The 20,157-nt window shown below is 45.5% G+C and overlaps 1 protein-coding gene across 5 annotated transcripts in view; it reads right to left on the bottom strand.

Annotated features, from left to right (window-relative positions):
• Positions 1–14,185: 14,185 nt before the first annotated feature.
• The window catches only part of ABTB3 (ankyrin repeat and BTB domain containing 3), a 341,504-nt gene continuing 335,532 nt past the window's right edge, over positions 14,186–20,157 (bottom strand). For all 5 annotated transcript variants that reach the window (XM_034934402.3, XM_034934401.3, XM_034934400.3 and 2 more), the window contains one exon: positions 14,186–16,316. In XM_034934402.3, the coding sequence (XP_034790293.2) occupies positions 16,107–16,316 (210 nt within the window). In that variant the 3' untranslated portion in view covers positions 14,186–16,106. The remainder of the gene's footprint in view (positions 16,317–20,157) is intronic.

Genomic DNA, 20,157 nt, shown 5'->3' with positions numbered 1-20,157 from the left:
TGTGAATATTCCTGTGCTTTGCAGTGAATGGAGGCTCAACCCCATCTCCCAGAACAGAGCTTCTTAACCTCAGCACTACTGACATTGGGACTGGAGAATTCTGGGTTGTAGGGACTGTCCCACACAGTGTAGGATGTCCAGCAGCATCCCTTGCCTCTGCCCAATAGTAGCACCCCATTGCCAGCTGTGACAACCAAACACGTCTCTAGGCATTGCCAAATCTTCCCCAGTAGAGAACCACTGCCACAGAATAAATAGAAGGATTCATGAGGCAGGTGGTTTGCTAAACTTTGTCCAAGTAATGTGATTAGTCTCCCCTGGTCTGATACTTTAGCGAAGGCCGTGATGATGTTGTGTATAGTGGTAGTGGTGTTGGCGGGGAGAGGTTGGCCTTGTATTATCTGGATAATTGATCAGTCCTCCTTCATGCCATGTTGTAGACAGGACCATGGTCTCCTTTGGATGAAAAGAAACACTTCTTTGTACTATTGAAAAAGTCATGTTTCATTAATATGATGACAGGGACATAACCTAAAGGCTGAAATCTTAGGAGTTTGGGGCATTCTGTAAAAATCGATTCCTTATTATTACTTTTATATTCTCAGAGGACATTTCTAAGGAAGACATTTCAAATTGTGACTTTTGCCCCCTAGATGTACCATTCAGAAGGCCCCCTTTAAGCTGTCTTAATGCATCTGGGGTGCTCTCACAAAAATGCCATAGACTGGGTGGCTTAAACAACAATTTATTTGTCATGGTTCTGGAGCTGGGAAGTCAAACATCAAGGCACCAGCAGATGAAGTATCTGGTGAGAGCCTGCTTCCTGGTTCATAGACTGCTGTCTTCTCACTGTGTCCTTACATGGCAGAAGGGGTGAGGGAGCTCTCTGGTGTCTCTTTTATAGGGGCACTAATCTCATTCATGTGGGCTACCCTCTCATGACTACGCATCTCCCAAACACCCTGTCTCTTAATACCATCACATTGATGATTATGAATTTTGGGGGAATACAGTCACTCAGTCTATAGCACAAGCCTTACAAAAACTTCCTTCTCTTGAATCCCTTTCTCTGCTCTTTCCCCTTAGTGGCCCATCTGTCCTACTTTGGGCACAAGCTGGTTTTGGCAAACCTCACACATGTGTATGTGCTTTTAGAAAAAGCCCTTAACCTTCTGTGTCATCATTCTCCAGAATGGAATGGTTTTTGTCTAATGATTGGTAAAGAAGCTATTCATAAAGTTGTCAGCAGAAACAGGTGGCTGGAAAGGATGATTGCTTGCACAGTGTTCTAAAGCTTTTTCACAGCGTTCCCCTGGTGAGAGACAGCAGGGGAAAAAAACATCTAATGGGTAAGGTAATTTAACAGACATTCATAGCGGGCTTGAAAAATATCTCACACCTCTAGTGAGACGAGAAATCATTGGCAATAGATGGGTGCACAAATGACTTTCAGAAAATGCCTCAGAGAACATGGAGTTCTTAAAATGACTTATTACAGATGAATACAAAAACATCTTAAGGATCTTACCTGAGTCCTGACCATATATATAGATGATCTTTTTTTTTTTTTTTTTTTTTTTTGAGAGTCTCGCTGTGTCATCCAGGCTGGAGTGCAGTGGTATGATCATGGCTCACTGCAGCCTCGACCTCTCAGGCTCAAGCAATCCTCCCCACTTCTCCCACTTCAGCTTCCCAAGTAGCTGGGACTACAGGTGTGCACCACCACACCCAGCTAATTTTTTATTCTTTTGTAGAGATGGGGTCTTACTATGTTATCCAGGCTTGTCCCAAACTCCTGGGTTGAAGTGATGCTCCCGCCTTGGCCTCCCAAAGGGCTAGGATTACAAGCAGGAGGCACCATGCCTGGCCTAGATTGTCTTTTTTTTCAGGCATCATTTCAAGTATCCTCTGAGAGAGAGGAACAGAAGAACCTGATACCATTGCAGTGACCTGGGAGAACAGAGCAGTCCTTCTCAGACCTCAGTGTGCTCAGCACTGGGCCTCTGGTTAAAATGCAGATTCCATGTAGTAGGTCTGGAATCGAGGCTGACATTCTGCATTGCCAACAAACTCCCAATGATGCAGAAGCGACTGTCCGGCTCCACTTTGGAAAGCCAGGAAGTAGAGTACTTATTTGGGAAAAAGCTACAAATGCTCACACGGTTGGAGAAGCAGTGATCCAGCAGAGAAGTTACTTGACTTGCCTAAAGTTGCAAACAACAGTGAGAGTGAGTGAGATCTGTGGCTGGCGCTCCTGGTTCCTGAGCCCGTGCTCAAGTCTAGATTACGCTGTTTCCCTCATTCCAAGTACAAGGAGTAGCTGCTGCACTGTGACCTCCCCATTGGACAATGAAAGGATTTTACGCCCCACTTCAAGCTGCATCCTACCCAAATCTACCTAATGAGCCATTACCCTTCTTTAAAACAACTGTGTGACCAGACCACTTAGGAGTGTGGAGTGTGACCACTTAGGACTCCACACAATGAGCCAGAACCGTCCAACTCAAGGCTGGTGTTTCTGAAGGCTTGCACTGGGAGGAGCGCCCCCTGCTGCTCAGCCCTGAGTCCACAACCCCACCTGCACGTTGCTCAATGTCCTGACCTCCTGCTGTCTCAACATCAGAGCTATTTACCGATTTCCTCTCTTTGCTAAAACAACAACCATCACAACAACAAACTTCTCATGAACTGGGGTTTCTCAATCTGCCCTCGTACTTTTGCTCCCCAAGAATTCAGTGCTGTATGTACAGTGGGAAATGGAAACAATAGAACCATGTTTCAGCTGAAACTGGCACAGTTAAAAAAAAACACCAAACACGAAAAAACTAGAATGCCTACATAAGCTTGGGGATTTTTTCGTGCTTTATGCTTAAGACGCTTTTGAAAGGTTGCAGCTAAAAGTAAAATTTGTTTTGATAGCATTCTCAGCAACAGAAAGCAAATGAATCTCTTGTCCTCCCCATGGAAGTAAAAAGAAGGAGCCCAGTTGCTGCTCTGCAGAAAGTGGCCATGGAATTTACCTTCTCTGTCCTTAGAATGAAAGGCCTCAAAGCAGCCTTCATTTGCAGGCTTTGCAGGACTTTGCTGATGTAAAAAGCCTTAGAAGCCGTTGAGTCTTTGAAGTCTTTCTTGGCTCTAACAGGAGGCTAAAAGCCAAGTCTCTCGAATTCGGCTTGTTCCCTGGGCCTGGAAAGAGACTGAAATCCATCTTGGTGGCCACCCAACCACACCTGCTCCACCACACCCTGCGATAACAGAGTGAGACCCGGAGGCCAGGACACGCCTTTTGGGGGTGCGTCCTTGGTAAGTGAGGCGCATCACTGAGTGACTGTTTGGGGTGAAATCAGCCTTTAGGGAACATTTCTCAGATACTTTTCTTGCTTTACCAAACAAGGCTGAGCATCCAGGTTGGTGGGACCTCGGCCCAATAAAAGCCAAAAATCCGAGTTAGTGTGTTAGTACAGAGAAAAACAAAGTAAGTATAAAGAAAAAGGTATTTAAAAAATCTGAGTTAGGAAAGGTGCAGGCTCAGATAAAAGATGCAAAATGGGCCAGTCACATCTCCTTTTGGACCCAGTGCCCAGCTGAGCTTGACCATGACAATCAGTAACCGTGGACCTGCCTGCCAGAGGCGCCCGGCTGTCCTGGGGTGGTGGGTCCTCAGTGGCCGTCCGTCCCCACTCCTGCCACCTCACGTCACGCCAAGAGTTGGCTTGGCAGCAACTAAGTCCCCCAGGCTGTGTCTGTGTGTCAAGGAGCACCTTGAGGGACCCTGTCTCCCACATCTCTGTGTCCGCTCTGTGTCCTCTCTGTGTCCGCTCTGTGTCCTCTCTGTGTCCTCGGTCCCACTAAACATTGGTCCATCTACATTGAATCCTCACGCCACCCAATACTTCTTTCTCCCCCAAACAATACTCACCAAAAAAGACATCCAGAACAAGTAGACCTGTCATCACAGCGCATCACAGATACACATGACTAACATTTGTCTTAGCCCAGAAAGCTCTTTCTTCCTCCTTCTCTCTTTTTTTTTTTTGTCTTAGAGACAGGGTCTCACTATGTTGCCCAGGCTGGCCTCGAACTCCTGGGCTGAAGTGAATCTCTTGCTTCAGCCTCCCAATATCTCAGACTACAGGCATATGCCCCCACACCCAGCTGATCATATTTTTTATTATTATTATTTTTTGAGACAGGGTCTCATTCTGTCACTCACCCTGGCATGATCTTGGCTCACTGCAACCTCCACCTCCTGGGCTCAAGCCTCCTGAGTAGCTGGGTCTATAGGCACCCACGACGATGCCTGGCCAATTTTTTTTTTTTTGGTAGAGACGGGGTGTCACTTTGTTGCCCAGGTTGGTCTCAAACTCCTGGGCTCAAGCAATCCGCCTGCCTCGGCTTCCCAAAGTGCTGAGATTACAGATATGAGCACTGTGCCTGGCTTGATCATATTTTTCAAAGCAGTGGAGAGGAGAGAAGCACCTTATTCTCTCCCCTCTCTCTTTAGAGGAGGCATTGTAACTGAAGAGGCACCACAAAGAGTTGGGCTTAGAGGTCAGGTCAGCCTAGGTCCACATTCCCTCTCTGCCACTTTTTAGCCTTGTTGCCTCCACCTCAGTTTCCCTATCTGTAAAAATGGGAATCAAAATTCTTACCATATAGGATTTATTATGAGAAGGAAGATAAAGGCATATAAAGATGAGTACAAAATATAAAGGAATGGAAAAGAACAGCCTCCCATGTACTGAAAATCGTCCACGATGTTTCAGTCACATAGAGGCATCTCCGATGCAGCACACAGAGGCATGGCATTCAGGCATCATTTCCATTGCCTCTGGGATGAAATGTGACAACTGGCTGACAGTCACATAGTCACATTCCCTCCCGAAGAGCTCAGAGCAGGAGATGAACAAAATGCTGGGGTCCTCGGGGACTCTGGGGAATGAGGCTGTCAAGAGAGTGCCGTGAATCAAACTGGAGCCTGGTGGATGAATCCTCATACTCCAGAGTGGACTAAGAGTGCAGCCAGTAGACTGCCTCAGGCTGATGACTTACAGAGCCACTGCTGGCCTTTGGGAACCTGAGGCTGCTGGGGAGGTGAAATTAACCAACCCATGATAAAATCCGAGGTGGCCATGTCCAGGGCACAGAAAATCCCTCTCTTCCCTCTTGCTTCTCCCTGCATTTTGACAGAGCTGTCCCTTCCACCATTGCTGCAAGAGTGCCTCTCCATCACCTGCCATGTTAATGTAATGACATTCCCATTCTGCAGGAGGGAAGACTGAGGCGGACAGGAGACCTCACTCACCAGCCACTTATGCCAAACCAATGCATGACTCATGGTTTTTCTTTGTTGAGTCCAGTTTAAAAAATGCATATGAGATGTGGTGGACATGTGCAAATTCACATACCTGGATTTCATCCTACTCTCAAAAATGGCCTTTCCCTAACTTGATCGTTTTACTGAAATGCATTTTTTTCTTTATAAAAAGAAGTTCTATTTTTCAGTGACCGAATTGCTTCTAGCTACTTTTTCCCAGCTGGTAAGGTTTTGTGGACAATTTTTCTTCCTTCTGTATTAGATAAGTAAGAATAATGAATTGATCTGCTGCCTCACAACCTGATGAAGATAAATAGGGTGGCGTGCTGAAATAAAGTGCAGCAGTGGCCGAAAAATGAAGGCTGGGAGGTCATTACGAATTCTACGTAAGCTATATCAAGATTGATATTCATTTTCTGAGGCCAAACAGATGATGTGTATCAGAAGGAGAGAACTAATAACGACAACACCCCTGAGTTGTAAGGAACCTTTAAATTCTACCCTCCCTTTATTGCTTGAATCTCTATCGAGGGGTTGGCTAGCATTTTCTGGAATGGCTCCTGTCATGGAGAACTCACTACTACCTCTTCATTCCATCTTTGAAAAGCTTTGCTCTGACTGTTAAGAGTTCTTATTTATACTTAGGTGAAATCTAAATCCTTGAAGGGTCTGTTGCTGGGATAGCTCCTATACTTTTTATGATACTGAACAAGCTAGTTCCTTTCTTTTCTTTTCTTTCTTTTCGATGGGGGTCTTGCTCTATTGCCCAGGCTGGGGTGCAGTGGCATGATCGCTGCTGACTGCAGTCTCTACCTCCCAGGCTCAAGTGATCCTCCCACCTCAGCCTCCAGAGTAGCTGGGACTACAGGCATGAACCGCTGCACCTGGCTAATGTTTTTAAAATTTTCTGTAGAGATGGGGTCATACTATGTTGTCCAGGCCAGTCTTGAACTCCTAGAAACAAGCAAACTTCCTGCCTCAGCCTCCCAAAATGTTGGTATTACAGGCAGGAGCCACCACACTCAGCCCGATTCCTCTTATCTATGAAGCCTCTTCTGCTATTTGAAGACAACTAAAATTAAGATGGTCACCTAAGTATTCTCTCCTACAGGCCAAACATCCCAGTTCTTTTGGCTGTTCTTTTTTTTTCTTTTTGAGTCTTGTTCTGTCACTCAGGCTGGAGTGCAGCGGCATGATCTCAGCTCACTGCAACCTCCGCCTCCTGGGTTCAAATGATTCTCATGCCTCAGCCTCCTGAGTAGCTGGGATTCCAGGTGCCCGCCACCACACCTGGCTAGTTTTTGTATTAGTATTTTGTTTTTTTGTATTAGTAGAAATGGGGTTTCATCATGTTAGCCAAGCTGGTCTCAAACTCCTGACCTCAAGTGATCCACCCACCTCGGCCTCCCAAAGTGCTGGGATTACAGGCATGAGCCACCACGTCTGGCCCCTTTGGCTGTTCTTTCACCTTTGGTTACTCCCTTCTGATGAGGCTGCATTTTCTCTGTGACTTTCATCAAGCACAGGGGACATTTGTCATGTTCATGGCTACCCACCATCTTTCTATATTTGTAGAAATCACACAGTACATTTCCTATCTCCCTAATGTAGGGGCGAGAACTGAAACTGCCAGCCTCCCCTACAGCTAAGGCGCAGGCATGGGACCTAGGTTCTGCCTGTCAGATGTGGATATACCCAGTGAAATTTTGATACTAAAGGGCCAACATGAGGAGATGGGAGCTTCCATTATGTAGTGCAATTAGAGGCAGAAGCACTGAGCTTTTTCGGGTCGGCTGAGTTCCTGATGTAGGAATGACACTGGTACTTGTGGAAAGAGCAGTCACTGAAGCCAACTACAGAAATGCTGTTAGTGATTTCTACCTCCATATCATTTGGTGGAAGCAGTGGCAGCAATGAAGACAACTAAAATTAAGATGGTCACCCAAGTCTTCCCTCCTACAGGCCAAACATCCCAGTTCCTTTGGCTGTTCTTTTTTTTTTTCTTTTTGAGTCTCACTCTGTCACTCTGTCATGGTTTGTAAGTTATTCCAAAAGGCTCTGCCTTTAATAGTTTCTCCAGCCTTCCCAACAACTGTGTAAATCCTCTAATAGTTTCGAATAAACCCTCTTTCTTCTTAAATGAACCAGAGTTGCTTGCTGCTAGAAACCTTGACTCATACAGGACATGACCTGAGTGCATAATTCCAGCAGAGAGCCCTCCAGTGCACAGAGGAGCACCATCACCTCCATCATTCTAGCAATCATGCTTCTATTAATGTAGCCCACAGCTACATTATGGGCTTCTAAGCAGCCACATTATGCAGCTGACTTACATTAAACTCACTGGTCACCTGAAATCCTCACATTTTAGGGGCAAGGAATCATTCCTTGGCTCAAGGAATTTCTAGAAAAAACAGACTTCATTTACTTTCTCATTACTTATTCAACAGAAAACACTATCTGAGCTGTTCCCTTCCTCAAACAAAATATTTAATGTATGAAAGCAAGTCCTTTGAAGTGCCAAAAATGCAGTCGTTCCCTTCACAAGTAAACAAAATAATGAGTAATTATGGATTAAAATCCTACCACTTTTTCCTCTTCCCCACCCACTCATTCCCCATAGCATACAACTGAGAAGTATCAGGGTCACCCAGCATCCATTTTGAACCAGATACTCCAGCGTTCCTCTCCATTATCAAAGTGTTGTGAAGTGAACAGGGAAGGGGCAGCATCTTTGATTATTCCCTTGTTGATTCTCCTGGGTGTCCCTGCCACCCCAGGGGGCTCTGTGAGTGCAGAGAGAAGCCTCAAAGCATAGTCTGAAAATAAACAGGAATCTTTTCTTTTCCTTCTGCCGCCAACCCTGAAGGAAACAGGACAAAGAAAAGGGATGAGGTCACCTTTGGTTACCTTTGGTTAATGCCATTGCACAGGAGTGGGTCTCTTATTTATATTAGGGCATCAGTAAATACCAGTGAAATAAATAAACTTGATTTAGATAAACAACAGATCAGGGAAAAGTAAGGTAGAGTGAGGTTATGTGTGAGTAATTCCGTAGCTTAATTCAGACTGTTAGAGCCCTCCACCTAGGAAGACAGGATTACATTTATTTATTTTTAAAATTATACTTTAAGTTCTAGGGTACATGTGCAGAACATGCAGGTTTGTTACATAGGTACACATGTGCCATGTTGGTGTGCTGCACCCATTAACTTGTCATTTACATTAGGTATATCTCCTAATGCTATCACTCCCCCCTCCCCCCACCCCACGACAGGCCCCAGTGTCTGATGTTCTCCTTCTTGTGATTTGCTGCACCCATCAACCTGTCATCTAGGTTTTAAGCCCCGAATGCATTAGATATTTGTCTCAATGCTTTCCCTCCCCTTGCTCCCACCCCCCGACAGGCCCTGGTGTGTGATGTTCCCTTTGCTGTGTCCATGTGTTCTCATTGTTCATCTCTCACTTATGAGTGAGAACATGCGGTGTTTGGTTTTGGAAGATAGAATTTCAAATGATTTTTTTTCAGATGCATTGTGAAAACGTCTCCCCTGGGTCAGAAAGAAAGGCTCGTAATAACCCTCAAGGTTGAGACTCCAGAAAGGCCAGGTGACAGAACAGGTGTCACAGGTTGGCCTGGCAGCAGAAAGGGTTTGAGATGAATCTCTGACTTCCAGACTGCACACCTTTGCTACTCAAATTGAGGTCCCTGGACCAGCAGCAGCAGCAGCAGCACTGAGATGCTTGTTAGAAACAATGAATTTCAAGCCCCACCCCAGCCCCATGGAGTCATTTTAACAAATTCGAGAAGCACTGCCCTACGCCATCAGTGAGATGTCTAGAAGTCATCAATTACAGAAAGACCTAGTTTGGGAGCAGCCTGGACAACATAGTATGACCTAATCTCTACAAAAAATAAAAAAATTAGCCAGGCGTGGAGGCTTCCACCTGTGGCTACTCTGGAGGCTGAGGTTGGAGGATAGCTTGAGCCTGGGGAGGTTGAGGCTGCAGTGAGCCGTGACCATGCCACTGTAATCCAGCCTGGGTGACAGAGAAAGCCCCTGTCTCTCTCTGGTTAAAAGGTGACAGGATACCGGGGAATGCTACTCATCAATGAAAAGGAACAAGCATTCCATACGTGCAGGCTCCTTGGATGGGTCTCTGAGGCATTCTGCTGGGTGCAAAAAGTCAGTCTCGCCGTTTGAGGTGCTAACACCTGTAATCCCAGCATTTTGGGAGGCTGAGGCAGACAGATTGCTTGAGCTCGGGAGTTTGAGACCAGTCCTGGCAACATGGCGAGACCCTGTCTCTACAGAAAAGTTTTTTAAAAAGTGATCTGGTAGTGGTGGTGCATGCCTGTTGTCCCGCTACTCAGGATACTGAGGTGGGAGGATTGCTTGAGCCCAGGAGTTTGACACCAGCCTGGGCAATATGGTAAAATCCCTATCTCTACAAAAATAAATAAATAAATAAATAAATAAATAAATAAATAAATAAATAAAAATTAGCTGGGCATGGTGGCTCATGTCTGTGGTTCCAGCTACTTGGGAGACTGAGTCGGGAGGATTCTTGAGCCTGGGAGGCGGAGGTTGCAGTGAGTTGAAATCACACCACTGCACTCCAGCCTGCGCGACAGAATGAGACCCTGTGTCAATAATAATAATAATAATAAAAACACCAATCTCCAAAGGCTGCTTACTATATGGTCTCATTTACATAACATTCTTGAAATAACAAAACTATAGAGATGGAAAACAGATTAATGGTTGCCAGGGGTTTGGGATGAAGTTGGTGGAGGAAGGGCCAGGGTGATTCCAAAGGGGTAGCATGAGGGAGATCTTTGCGGTGAGGGAAGAGTGACCGTGGTGGTGGTTACACGAATCCACACGTGGCAAGATGTCACAGAACCATACACACACATTGTAGCGATGTCAACTTCCTGGTTTGGATATTGTACTAAATTTATCTAAGATGTTACCATTGGGTTACTCTGTACTATCTCTGCAACTTCCTGCGAATCTGTAATTGTTTCAAAATAATAAGTGAAAAAAAAAAAAACCCCAAACCAAAAAGGAGATGGTAGTCATGTAGCAATGATCTAGAGAGATGCCATCTTCATGGTGAGATAGCTGAAGCCTCATTCTAACGCTTTTATCTGGTTTCCTGCTGGGAGCCTGTTTTGCTGAAGGCATCATTGTGAAATGATGAAAAAGGTCCCTTTTGCTAAATCCTCCTGGATGCAATCTGGAATGTTCTATTACACAAAATGATGTTCTCACAAGGTTCTAATATAGGAGTGTGGTAAGGAGAGTGTGACAGGTTCCAGTCTAGGCCCACAGGACATCAAGTCAGAAGGAGTTGAGGAAACAGGTCCAGATGGAGAAGAGGCCTGGCCAAAGTCACCCAGGTAGCAGATGACAGATTCAGGGTCAGGGGTGAGATGTGGTGCCCAGCACAGAGCCCCTCCGTTGTACCAATCAGCCTCTTCCCTTTGTAGCTCTTCATCCCAGAGGTTTTCCATAGCATTAAAATTCAGAACTCATCTGAAGGTTAGCTCTGAAAAGCAACATCCAAAGAACGCACCAATGACATCAGGGCATGTCTTCTAATTGCCTATTCACGCAGACAGATTGTCTTTTCAGATTCAGGGCTAAACTTGGAGATGTGTCCTTTCACAGGGCACTCGTTATCTGCCTGCCTCATCAGTGATGGGAACTAAAGCGCAATGTGATTGCTGAGTATGAGTTCTATTTTTTTCTGCCAAGCAGGAAGTTCAAAATCTGTTGAGTTATTTTTAAAGAGGGTGGAAAAAATAGGCATCATAGCAGCTTCTGCAATGGCCCCGGCCAAAGGCACGTGCTGCTTTATTCAAGGCATTGGCTAGGCTGGGAGGAACAGAGGTGACGTGAAGTTCCACCAGGGAGGTTTCTTGGTGGAGGGGTGGGGGATGAGTGTCCACACACTCAAGTGGCAGCACAGGGCATATGGGTTTGCCTACTAACTTGAGGAGGACAGCAGTCCCAGATTTTTCTGGAGGGATATCTAGCAGTTTGTTTCATTTGGGGGTTTGTGGCTACCCTCTCCCTCTCCACAGAGCTGTGGTCCTCAAGCCCTGGACTGAGAGTTGGCTCTGGTGGGCGTGGGCCCTGCTCAGCCATTTGTGGGGTCTTGGACCTTAGACACACACCATGGGAGTCTTGTGTCATCCAAGTCACACATGTGAATCTCACATTCCTGTGTAGACAAGGAATTTGGAAGAGTGAATCCCTGCAACTCTAATCTTTTGAAAATATGATGTTTATAAGAAAGGAAATCCAGGTGTACTTGGCTTCCATTTGCAAACATTTGTTGATTACTTTGTGTGAAGCACTGTGCTAGGAACTAGAATCACAAAAGAGCTCAGTTTGGGGGGAATTTCCCTATACTCCTCGGAATAAGTAGCAAAACCCTAGAGAATCACAAATCACCATGGGAACCGCTGCTGTAGAAAGTTCTAGAAATGAAGGCAAAGTCATTAGCCTTCCTTTCCTTGTATGAATCATCAATTTCCCCTTCCTTCTGCTCAGTCTTAGAAGTTTAGAAAAGCCTTTTCCCTGCTACTAACAGTGTGGGACTCGTACAAAATATCTCCTTTAATCCTCCCAACAACACTATTCACTAGTTATAGGTTTTTGTTTTTTGTTTTTTTTTCCTTTTTGAGACGGAGTCTTGCTCTGTTGCCCAGGCTGGAGTGCAGTGGCACAATCTTGGTTCACTGCAACCTCTGCCTCCCAGGTTCAACCGATTCTCCTGCCTCAGCCTCCTGAGTAGCTGGGATTGCAGGTGCCCGCCACCACGCCCCGTTAATTTTTGTATTTTTTAGTAGAGATGGGGTTTTGCCATGTTGGCCAGGCTGGTCTTGAACTGCTGATCTCAAGTGATCTGCCCACCTTGGCCTCCCAAAGTGTTGAGATTACAGGCGTGAGCCACAGCGGCCGGCCACCAGTTATAGTTAAACCCATTTTTTTTTTTTTTTTGAAAGAGGAAGGTGAATACTAGATAGAGTAAGTAACTTGTCCAAAGTCTCAAAGCTAGTCAGGGGTTGGATCCAGTTGGAACAGGGTTTTCACGTCTGTGCTGGAGTCCAGGGCTCAGCAATCAGTGCTGCCAACAGAAGGTGCGCAATAGATGTCTCCCTGAGTGGAGAAACCCAGGAAACTGCTGGCCTTGGAGACTGTGTAGGGGCTAGGCAGAAAGAACTAGAAGCGGGAGGATGTGAGCACTTCTGCGACTATTCATTCGTCTGTGACTGAAGGTGGGGGTGGAGGGAGGTGGGTGCTGAATTCTGAAGGCAGAATTCACCCAAGACTCGTGAAATAGATTTTCTCAAAGAACCCTTTATCCGCACAGCCGGATGCTGGCAAAACACTGTGTGATGAAAGTCTTGGTATGACAACATACAGTCGGATAGCACTTTTTGCCAAGGGCTTTACAGGAAGAAACAATGTGAGATCCAAAAGCAGAATCGCAGAACGGGGAACACAGAACAAAAGGAGAATCACAGAATCTCAGTGCAGAGGAGGTCCCAGAGCTCCTCCTCCAACCCCGCCCCCATGCCGACTGCATCGTCTTCTGGTTTCTGCCTGGGCATCTCCGTGATGGGAGCTCACATCCTGATGTTCATTTTGAGTGGATTCTCCTTCTTTTGAGGAGAATGAATGATATCCAGGTATGGTATATGTAAGACCAATGGCCATGGGGGTGGGCACAGAAGCTAAGTCATGTCCTTGTGTTTCTTGGGGGCGGCTGCACGTACACACTCCTTCTAGTGTCCCATGGCAAATAGAAGGGGTGGAGAGAACTTGTGGCAGGCAGCCCCCCACCGCCCCCCGCGCTTTCCTCCACACCCTAAGATGCTAATGGGCCCTTGTATGGACTCTGCTGAGGCATGAATGTCAAAGCCACCTGTCAGACAAGTAAAAGGCAAATGGGGTAGCATGCACTTTATCATTCTAAAAGCAATAAATCAAAAATGCCTACTCACCTTGAGGCTACACCGAGGGTGACACACAGTCAAAAGTAAAACGACCTTCTGCTTTCCTGGCCTGACTCACAGTTCTGGCCTCTGGCACTTGGTTGCTTCCTAAAGAAGGAACAGGCCTGGATTGCTAAGCGGGCTTGAGCAGTCATTTCCGGGAGGTGGGGCGATGTGAGCTCTCTACCGGGCCTCAATGGCCCAGGTCTCCCAGGGCTGGCTGGGCCTCTCCCTTGACCTGCTTGTAGGTTTTTGTGGATTGGCCAGGGGGATTTATCTGCGCACATGCCTGGGTTGGGCCCAGGCTGGGTCAGGAGCCACAGCACAGCTGCTGGGGACTTGGTTTGACCTCAGCAATGATGACACCCAAGAAGAGAGCTGCCTATCCCTCCATGACCCCCACCCCCATCCCATAATGCTGCCACCATCCCCTAGCACCAGCTCATGCTGGCCCTTGGTGGGGACACACCATGTGGAGATAACTTGTCCTTCTCATCCCCCCATCCTCAGAAAGTGTCATCAAGACACATGAGTAACAGCCAGAACTCCACCCTCTGCAGGCGAGTTCTCTGCCTTAGGCAGTGCTACCTCGGTGTCCAGATGGCGGCACCTGTAGCTTCTCTGCCTGATGAGAAAAAGATCCAAGGGTGTCACTCAGAAGTGTATGCAGCATGGGGACTAGGGCTTGGCTGCCACATCGCCAGCAACAGGAACATTTGTCTTTTATCTAGCATCTTCATTTCCCTTGGCTTTTTCTGCAGGGCCACATTGTCCAATCTCTTCACTGAGTGAAGTTCTGAGGCTTGAACTATTGGGATAAAGAGCCCACTCAAACCACACACACGATGCACGGCCTGGGAAAATCATTTCTTTTAATGACAGAGAAAGCACACCAAATGATAACAGAAGCCTCATTGGGAGTTACCACTGTACAAATCAATGCCTGGAGGCCCTGAACTAGCATTAGACATTCACAGGGAAGTCAGCTGAGGTTAAGGAAACATCCACGCAGCATCTCTGAGGATACAGAAGAGGGAGGAGGAAGGTGACAGCCGCAATGCACACGCTGTGTATCTGTAGCTTGGACTCTTCTTCAGGCAGTTCTTGTTTTCCTTCCACATTGGATGGTAGGGGCTGGGGGAGGTTTGCAAATGATCATGTGGAAGAGAGGCCTTGTGTATCAGCCTCGCAGAAGAGCCAATACTGTAGACAGATATCACCCAGATGCTCCATGGGCCATGCCCATGAAGCGATGCGACATTGGTCCTCTGAACAATGGTTCAGGGAGCTCGTACAACAGAAGAACAGTGGGTCCTTCACAATCTAGGGTCTGGCACAACTTCCTGAAGGCATGCTAGGAAATAGGTTTATCAACAAAACTTGGCTGTCCCCAAGGGTAAAAGTCATTCTCCTAGTTTTTACTGCATGTATCTAGGTTTCAAATTAAAGAACGAGAAGAAAGGCCGCAACTGAAAAGTTATCTGGAATACTGTGGCACTTTACCAATCTCTTTTGCTTATAATATATGGCAGAGCCAACGAAACCCTGTTGATATAAACTTTCATTATAATAATCCTGTACTGTACACTCTCAGAATACAGAAAGAATCCATCCTATCATACATGTTTCATCTTTAAAAATAATCTAACATAGTCATACTCTCTGGCTAGTAACAAACTATTAACATCTTCTGAGAATACAGAGAAAACTCTGGGATTAATAGTAAATTCTCTGACGTGCTGCCCCCCTCCCCCATTCAGCATCATCTATGAACACATTTCTGCAAAAGCATCCCCAAATCATCCGTAACTAGGAAAAGAAATGGATATGTTGGTTTCACCAAATGGAGTTTTAGCTAGAAATGATGGAACATTTTTACCTTGGCAAAAATGAAGCACAAACGTAACATTTCACAGGTTCGGGCCCATGCAAATGCATGTTATGTGGGGGTGTTTTATTCTCACCCCGAAACCACGATTAGCATGCAGGTTGCTTTCAACTATTGAATTAGAGATACTTATTGGCAGTGCACCTCTTTTGTGTAATCATGATCACTAAGGCAAGATTATTTCAACTTGTTTAGAATATCAGCAGTATCTTATCAGATGCATGTTTACACAGTGTGGACCTGTGACTTACTATTTAAAAAAAAAAAAGAAATAAAGAAAAATCTCAAACACAGATCCCTAAACACAATTTAGTTGAAAACGAACTGTTAAGCTTTTAGAAATATATTTTAAACTACAAGACTGCCCTGTTTTTGTTTTTTTTTAAATGAACATTTAAAAAAGTTCCCACCCCTAAAAATTTGCCAGATTATTTCCTCATTATTGGTCACAGCCTCACCAATTTGCTACCATGGTTGACGTTTGCTGAAGCACAGCTACCAAGGTCCTTAATGTGTAATACAATCTCTTCAGGGTTGGTACGGTGAAGACCTCCAACTGCCAACCTGGAACCTGAGTGACCTTTAAAAGGCCTCAATCCTTCACTGGACAGTGGTCCCTGGCAGTGGGTGTTCAATGGTCCTAGGGGTGCTTTCAATTGGGGTTAACTTGGTTGTCCAGTTGCCCATTAAACTCTGGACCCAGCTGATCTGATCTGCAGACCAGTGGAAAGTCCTTTGTTTTTCAACAGGAACACATGGGAGCAGTAGAGGCAGCTCCTTGGCCCAGCCAAAAACAGGTGCCAGGTGGAATTTGTCTGTGTTTGTGTAAAGCCAATGCAGCAGGAGAACTGGAAAGTTCCCGGGAAGCATTCCCTGCACTAGGCGTTTCATACCACGGAACCTTTGGAAGACGACAAGTGGATGGACTGAATTCTGATGGCCAACGTCCTCTGTAAGTCCTGGAGCACATCCTGGCCAGTCCCTTCACCATTTTTGTCATACAGGAGCTGCTTGAATGCTTCGTTTTCAATGAGGACCATCATGTTTTTGAGAAAGTAGCCTTCGCAATATGCTGAGAGCTCTGTGACTCCAAGAAACTGTGGAGAGTGGAGAGGAAATGGGAGATGGTTACGCTTCCGAAAAGCACCTTTCAGATTATGCCTTCAGAGCTAATGATGGCACACATCTCCTAAGGAAGACTGGCTGCAGAATGTCTCTGATTCCCCAGCACACACCCATGGGGTATGACTTTGCAGCTCATGCTATCAAAGGGTTAGAGTCCATTCCTCCACTCCTTGGCCTTGTGCCAATCAAATCACTTCTCTGGGCCTCAGTTTTCCAAGTTACAAAAGCAAGGGGGTGGACTACAGGGGTATCGTGCTCTGCTGTGCCATTTAGGACAGGGATGCATGTGGTAATTCTGTGGTCTCCAAGAGGCTTATAAAGCTTGATGAAGTTTATCAGTGAGTGGGCTAGTTATCCCACAAATGTCCATATAGATGCACAAATCCTGGAGCTGGAAGAGATCTTAGCAATCCTTTCATTCTTTTTTTTTTTTTTTTTTTTTTTTTGAGACAGGGTTTCGCTCTGTTGTCCAGGCTGGAGCGCAGCGGCATGATCTCGGCTCACTGCAACCTCCACCTCCCGGGTTCAAGTGATTCTTCTGCCTCAGCCACCAAAGCGGGCGTCCCAAAGTGCTGGGATTACAGGGGTGAGCCACTGCACCTGGCTTAGAAATCTTTTCATTCTTTCAACATGAATCCTGCTCTTAGAATCACAGAGTACGAGGCTTCCTGGTACAGGTGGGGAAACTGAGGCTCCGAGTTGCCTATCTGAATCTGAGGACACAGCACCCCCCATCAGCACACCTGGCACTTGCTTTGTATATTAGTGTCATTCAGCACAAGTTAGTGGAAAATAAAAGCATAATATATACCTACATTGATAATATTTGATAGTATTTATTGAATGGTGACTGTATATTAGCCTCTGGCCTATCTCCACACAACTAATTACTAACAGAACTGGGATTGGAGCTCTCATTCCCTAGACTAGTGGTTGGCAAACTATAGGCCTGAAGGCCAAATGTGGCCCACCACCTGTTTTTATAAATAAAGTTTTATTGGAACACAGCCATACCATTCATTTACATATTCTCTGGCTCCTTTTGCAAAATTAAGTAGGTACAAAGCCAACTGTGTGGTCTGGAAAGTTGAAAATATTTAGCTGGCCCTTTACAGAACATGTCTGCTGACCCTTGTCCTAGATTATAATTTTTTCAAGGGCAGAGACCATGTCTAATTTTTTTTTTTTTTTTGACAGAGCCTCACTCTGTGGCTCAGGCTGGAGTACGGTGGCATGATCTCTGCTTACTGCAGCCTTGACCTCCTGGGCTCAGGTGATTCTCCTGCCTCGGCCTTCTGAGTAGCTGGGACTAGAGGTGTGCGCCACCATGTCCGGCTATTTTTTTTTTTTTTTTTGTATTTTTTTTTATAGAGATGGGGTTTCACTATGTTGCTCAGGCTGGTCTCAAACCCCTGGCTTCAAGTGATCCTCCCACCTCAGCCTCCCAAAATGCTGGGATTACAGGCGTGAGCCACTGTGCCCAGCTCCTCTAATTTCTTATTATATTCTGATGAATACAGCTCCTAGGAAATACTGGCTACTCAATAACACTAGCGAATAAATCCTTTGGTTTCCAAACCTGTGTTCTTTCCATCATGATGCACTGTTGAACTTAACCACAACAGCTGAGATTCAATCTGATGAACCAGCTTTTTCTTTTTCTCAAGAGACATCCTGAAAGGGCCACAAGAAGCTCCAGGGCCTCTTTTCATGACTGAATAGTTTGGGACAGGTTTACTAGGAAAAAACTGCTGGCTAAGCCATGCATTTGTGGAATGGGTTTCTCCTCTGTATAAAATCCCACAGCTGTCTCAAACGGTTAGATGTAATACAGAGGTAACATTGCGGAGGTCCTGGTTGACATTTGGAACGTGGCTCTTAGCATCTAAACGCCTGTATTTCCTGGAGTTACAAACGCAAGTGTTGTTTTCTTTCTTTACCACTCTTTTTACTAAATTAGCCTCTATTTGCAGCACAATCTGCCAGTAATCAAATCCACATGGTGTGTGACCATTAGCGGGCTGCAGCATCCACAGCACAGGGGAAGCAGTGCACAGAAAGGACAGGGGCAGCTGGCTTTGCCCTGCCCTCCACATGACTATCATAAAGGGCAGATATTTCTCTTGGAAACACTCCAGGTAGTGGCTGGGAAGGCGGAGGCAGAGCTGTTGTCTGTAAAAGCCAAAGCCCTGTCTGCAAAGGGGTGTTTGTAGGTGTATATATATATATGTTTGAAAGAGGCAGTTTCTCTGCCATGGGTGTTCTAAGCCTGTATTCCCAGCCGGGGCTCACGTCGCATCAGGCAACATTAGTATATCACGAGATATGCTACAGAAGCTGCCTGACAACGAACTTGAAAAGATTAAAATGGGATTGTGAAACGCAGGCCTCACTGCCAAGGTGGTAGGCCACAGAAAAGCCACTGTGGATGTCAAGTTCATGGGGCAATTTGAGTGACCATGGTCAAGGAGGAGGGCAGAAGAGCACAAGGCTAATCAGGCTCTCTGCCTTGGTACAGAGAGAGAGAGAGCCCTCTCTTCTGCAAAGTAATCAGTTTAAGATTAAAAAAAAAATGCTTGTGTCCTGAGAAACCAGATTTTGGTATAATCCTCATTTAACTAGAACACTGTGTGTGTGTGTGTGTGTGTGTGTGTGTACAATGTAGACTGACTGTACTTTTTGATTTACTGATAGCCAATCAGAAAATCTTGAGTATCAAGGATTATTGAAAATATTTCCAACATTTATTAAGCCAGACAGTAAACACAGGGTTAAGAACCTGTGCTTTGGAGTGAGACAAATCTGAGTTCAAAAATCTCAGTACTACACTTCTGGGAATATACCCCCAAATAACTGAAAGCAGGAATTTGAGGCCAGGCGCGGTGGCTCACATCTGTAATCCCAACACTTTGGGAGGCTGAGGCTGGTGGATCACCTGAGGTCAGGAGTTCAAGACCAGCCTGGCCAACATGGCAAGCATCTGTCTCTACTAAAAATACAAAAATTAGCCAGGCATGGTGGCGCATGCCTGTGGTCCCAGCTACTTGGGAGGCTGAGGCAGGAGAATCGCTTGAACCTGGGAGGCAAAGGTTACAGTGAGCTGAGATCATGTCACTGCACTCCAGCCTGGGTAACAGAGCAAGACTCTGTGTCAAAAAACAAAAAAAACAAAAACAAAAAAAACCCCAAAAAACAGGGATTTGAACAGATATTTGTACACCCATGTTCATAGCAACACAATATTATTCACAATAACCAAAAAGTGGAAGCAACTAAAGTGTCTATTGATAGGTGAATGAATAAACAAAATATGGCATGTACATACAATGAAATATTATTCAGTCTTAAAGAAGAAATTCTGACACGTGCTACTATACGAATGAAACTTGAGGACATTATGCTAAGTGAAATAAATCAGTCACAAAAAGACAAATACTGTATGATTCCACTTATGTGACACCCCTTGAGTAGTCAAATTCATAGAGACAGGAAGTAGAATGGTAAATACCCGGGCCTGGGGGAGGGGAGGAATGAGGATTTGGTGTTTAAAGGGTACAGTTTCAGTTTGGAAAGATGAAAAAATTCTATAGATGAACGGTAGTGATACTTGCACAACAATCAAATGTACTTAATGCCACTGAACTGTATACTTAAAAATGGTTAAAGTGGCAAATTCTATGTTATGTACATTTTACCATAATACAGAAATCTCATTACTAGCTGTGTGACGTTAAGCAAATTACTTCACCTCTCTGTGCTTCAGTCTCCTTATGACATGGGACTAGTGTAGCATTCACCTAAAACGGTTGTAGT

Source organism: Pan paniscus, chromosome 10 (genome assembly GCF_029289425.2).
Source record: "Pan paniscus chromosome 10, NHGRI_mPanPan1-v2.0_pri, whole genome shotgun sequence".
NCBI classification, from domain to species: Eukaryota; Metazoa; Chordata; class Mammalia; order Primates; family Hominidae; genus Pan; species Pan paniscus.
Note: the sequence above shows the minus strand (reverse complement) of the source record. Positions and strands in the feature narration are given on the sequence as shown.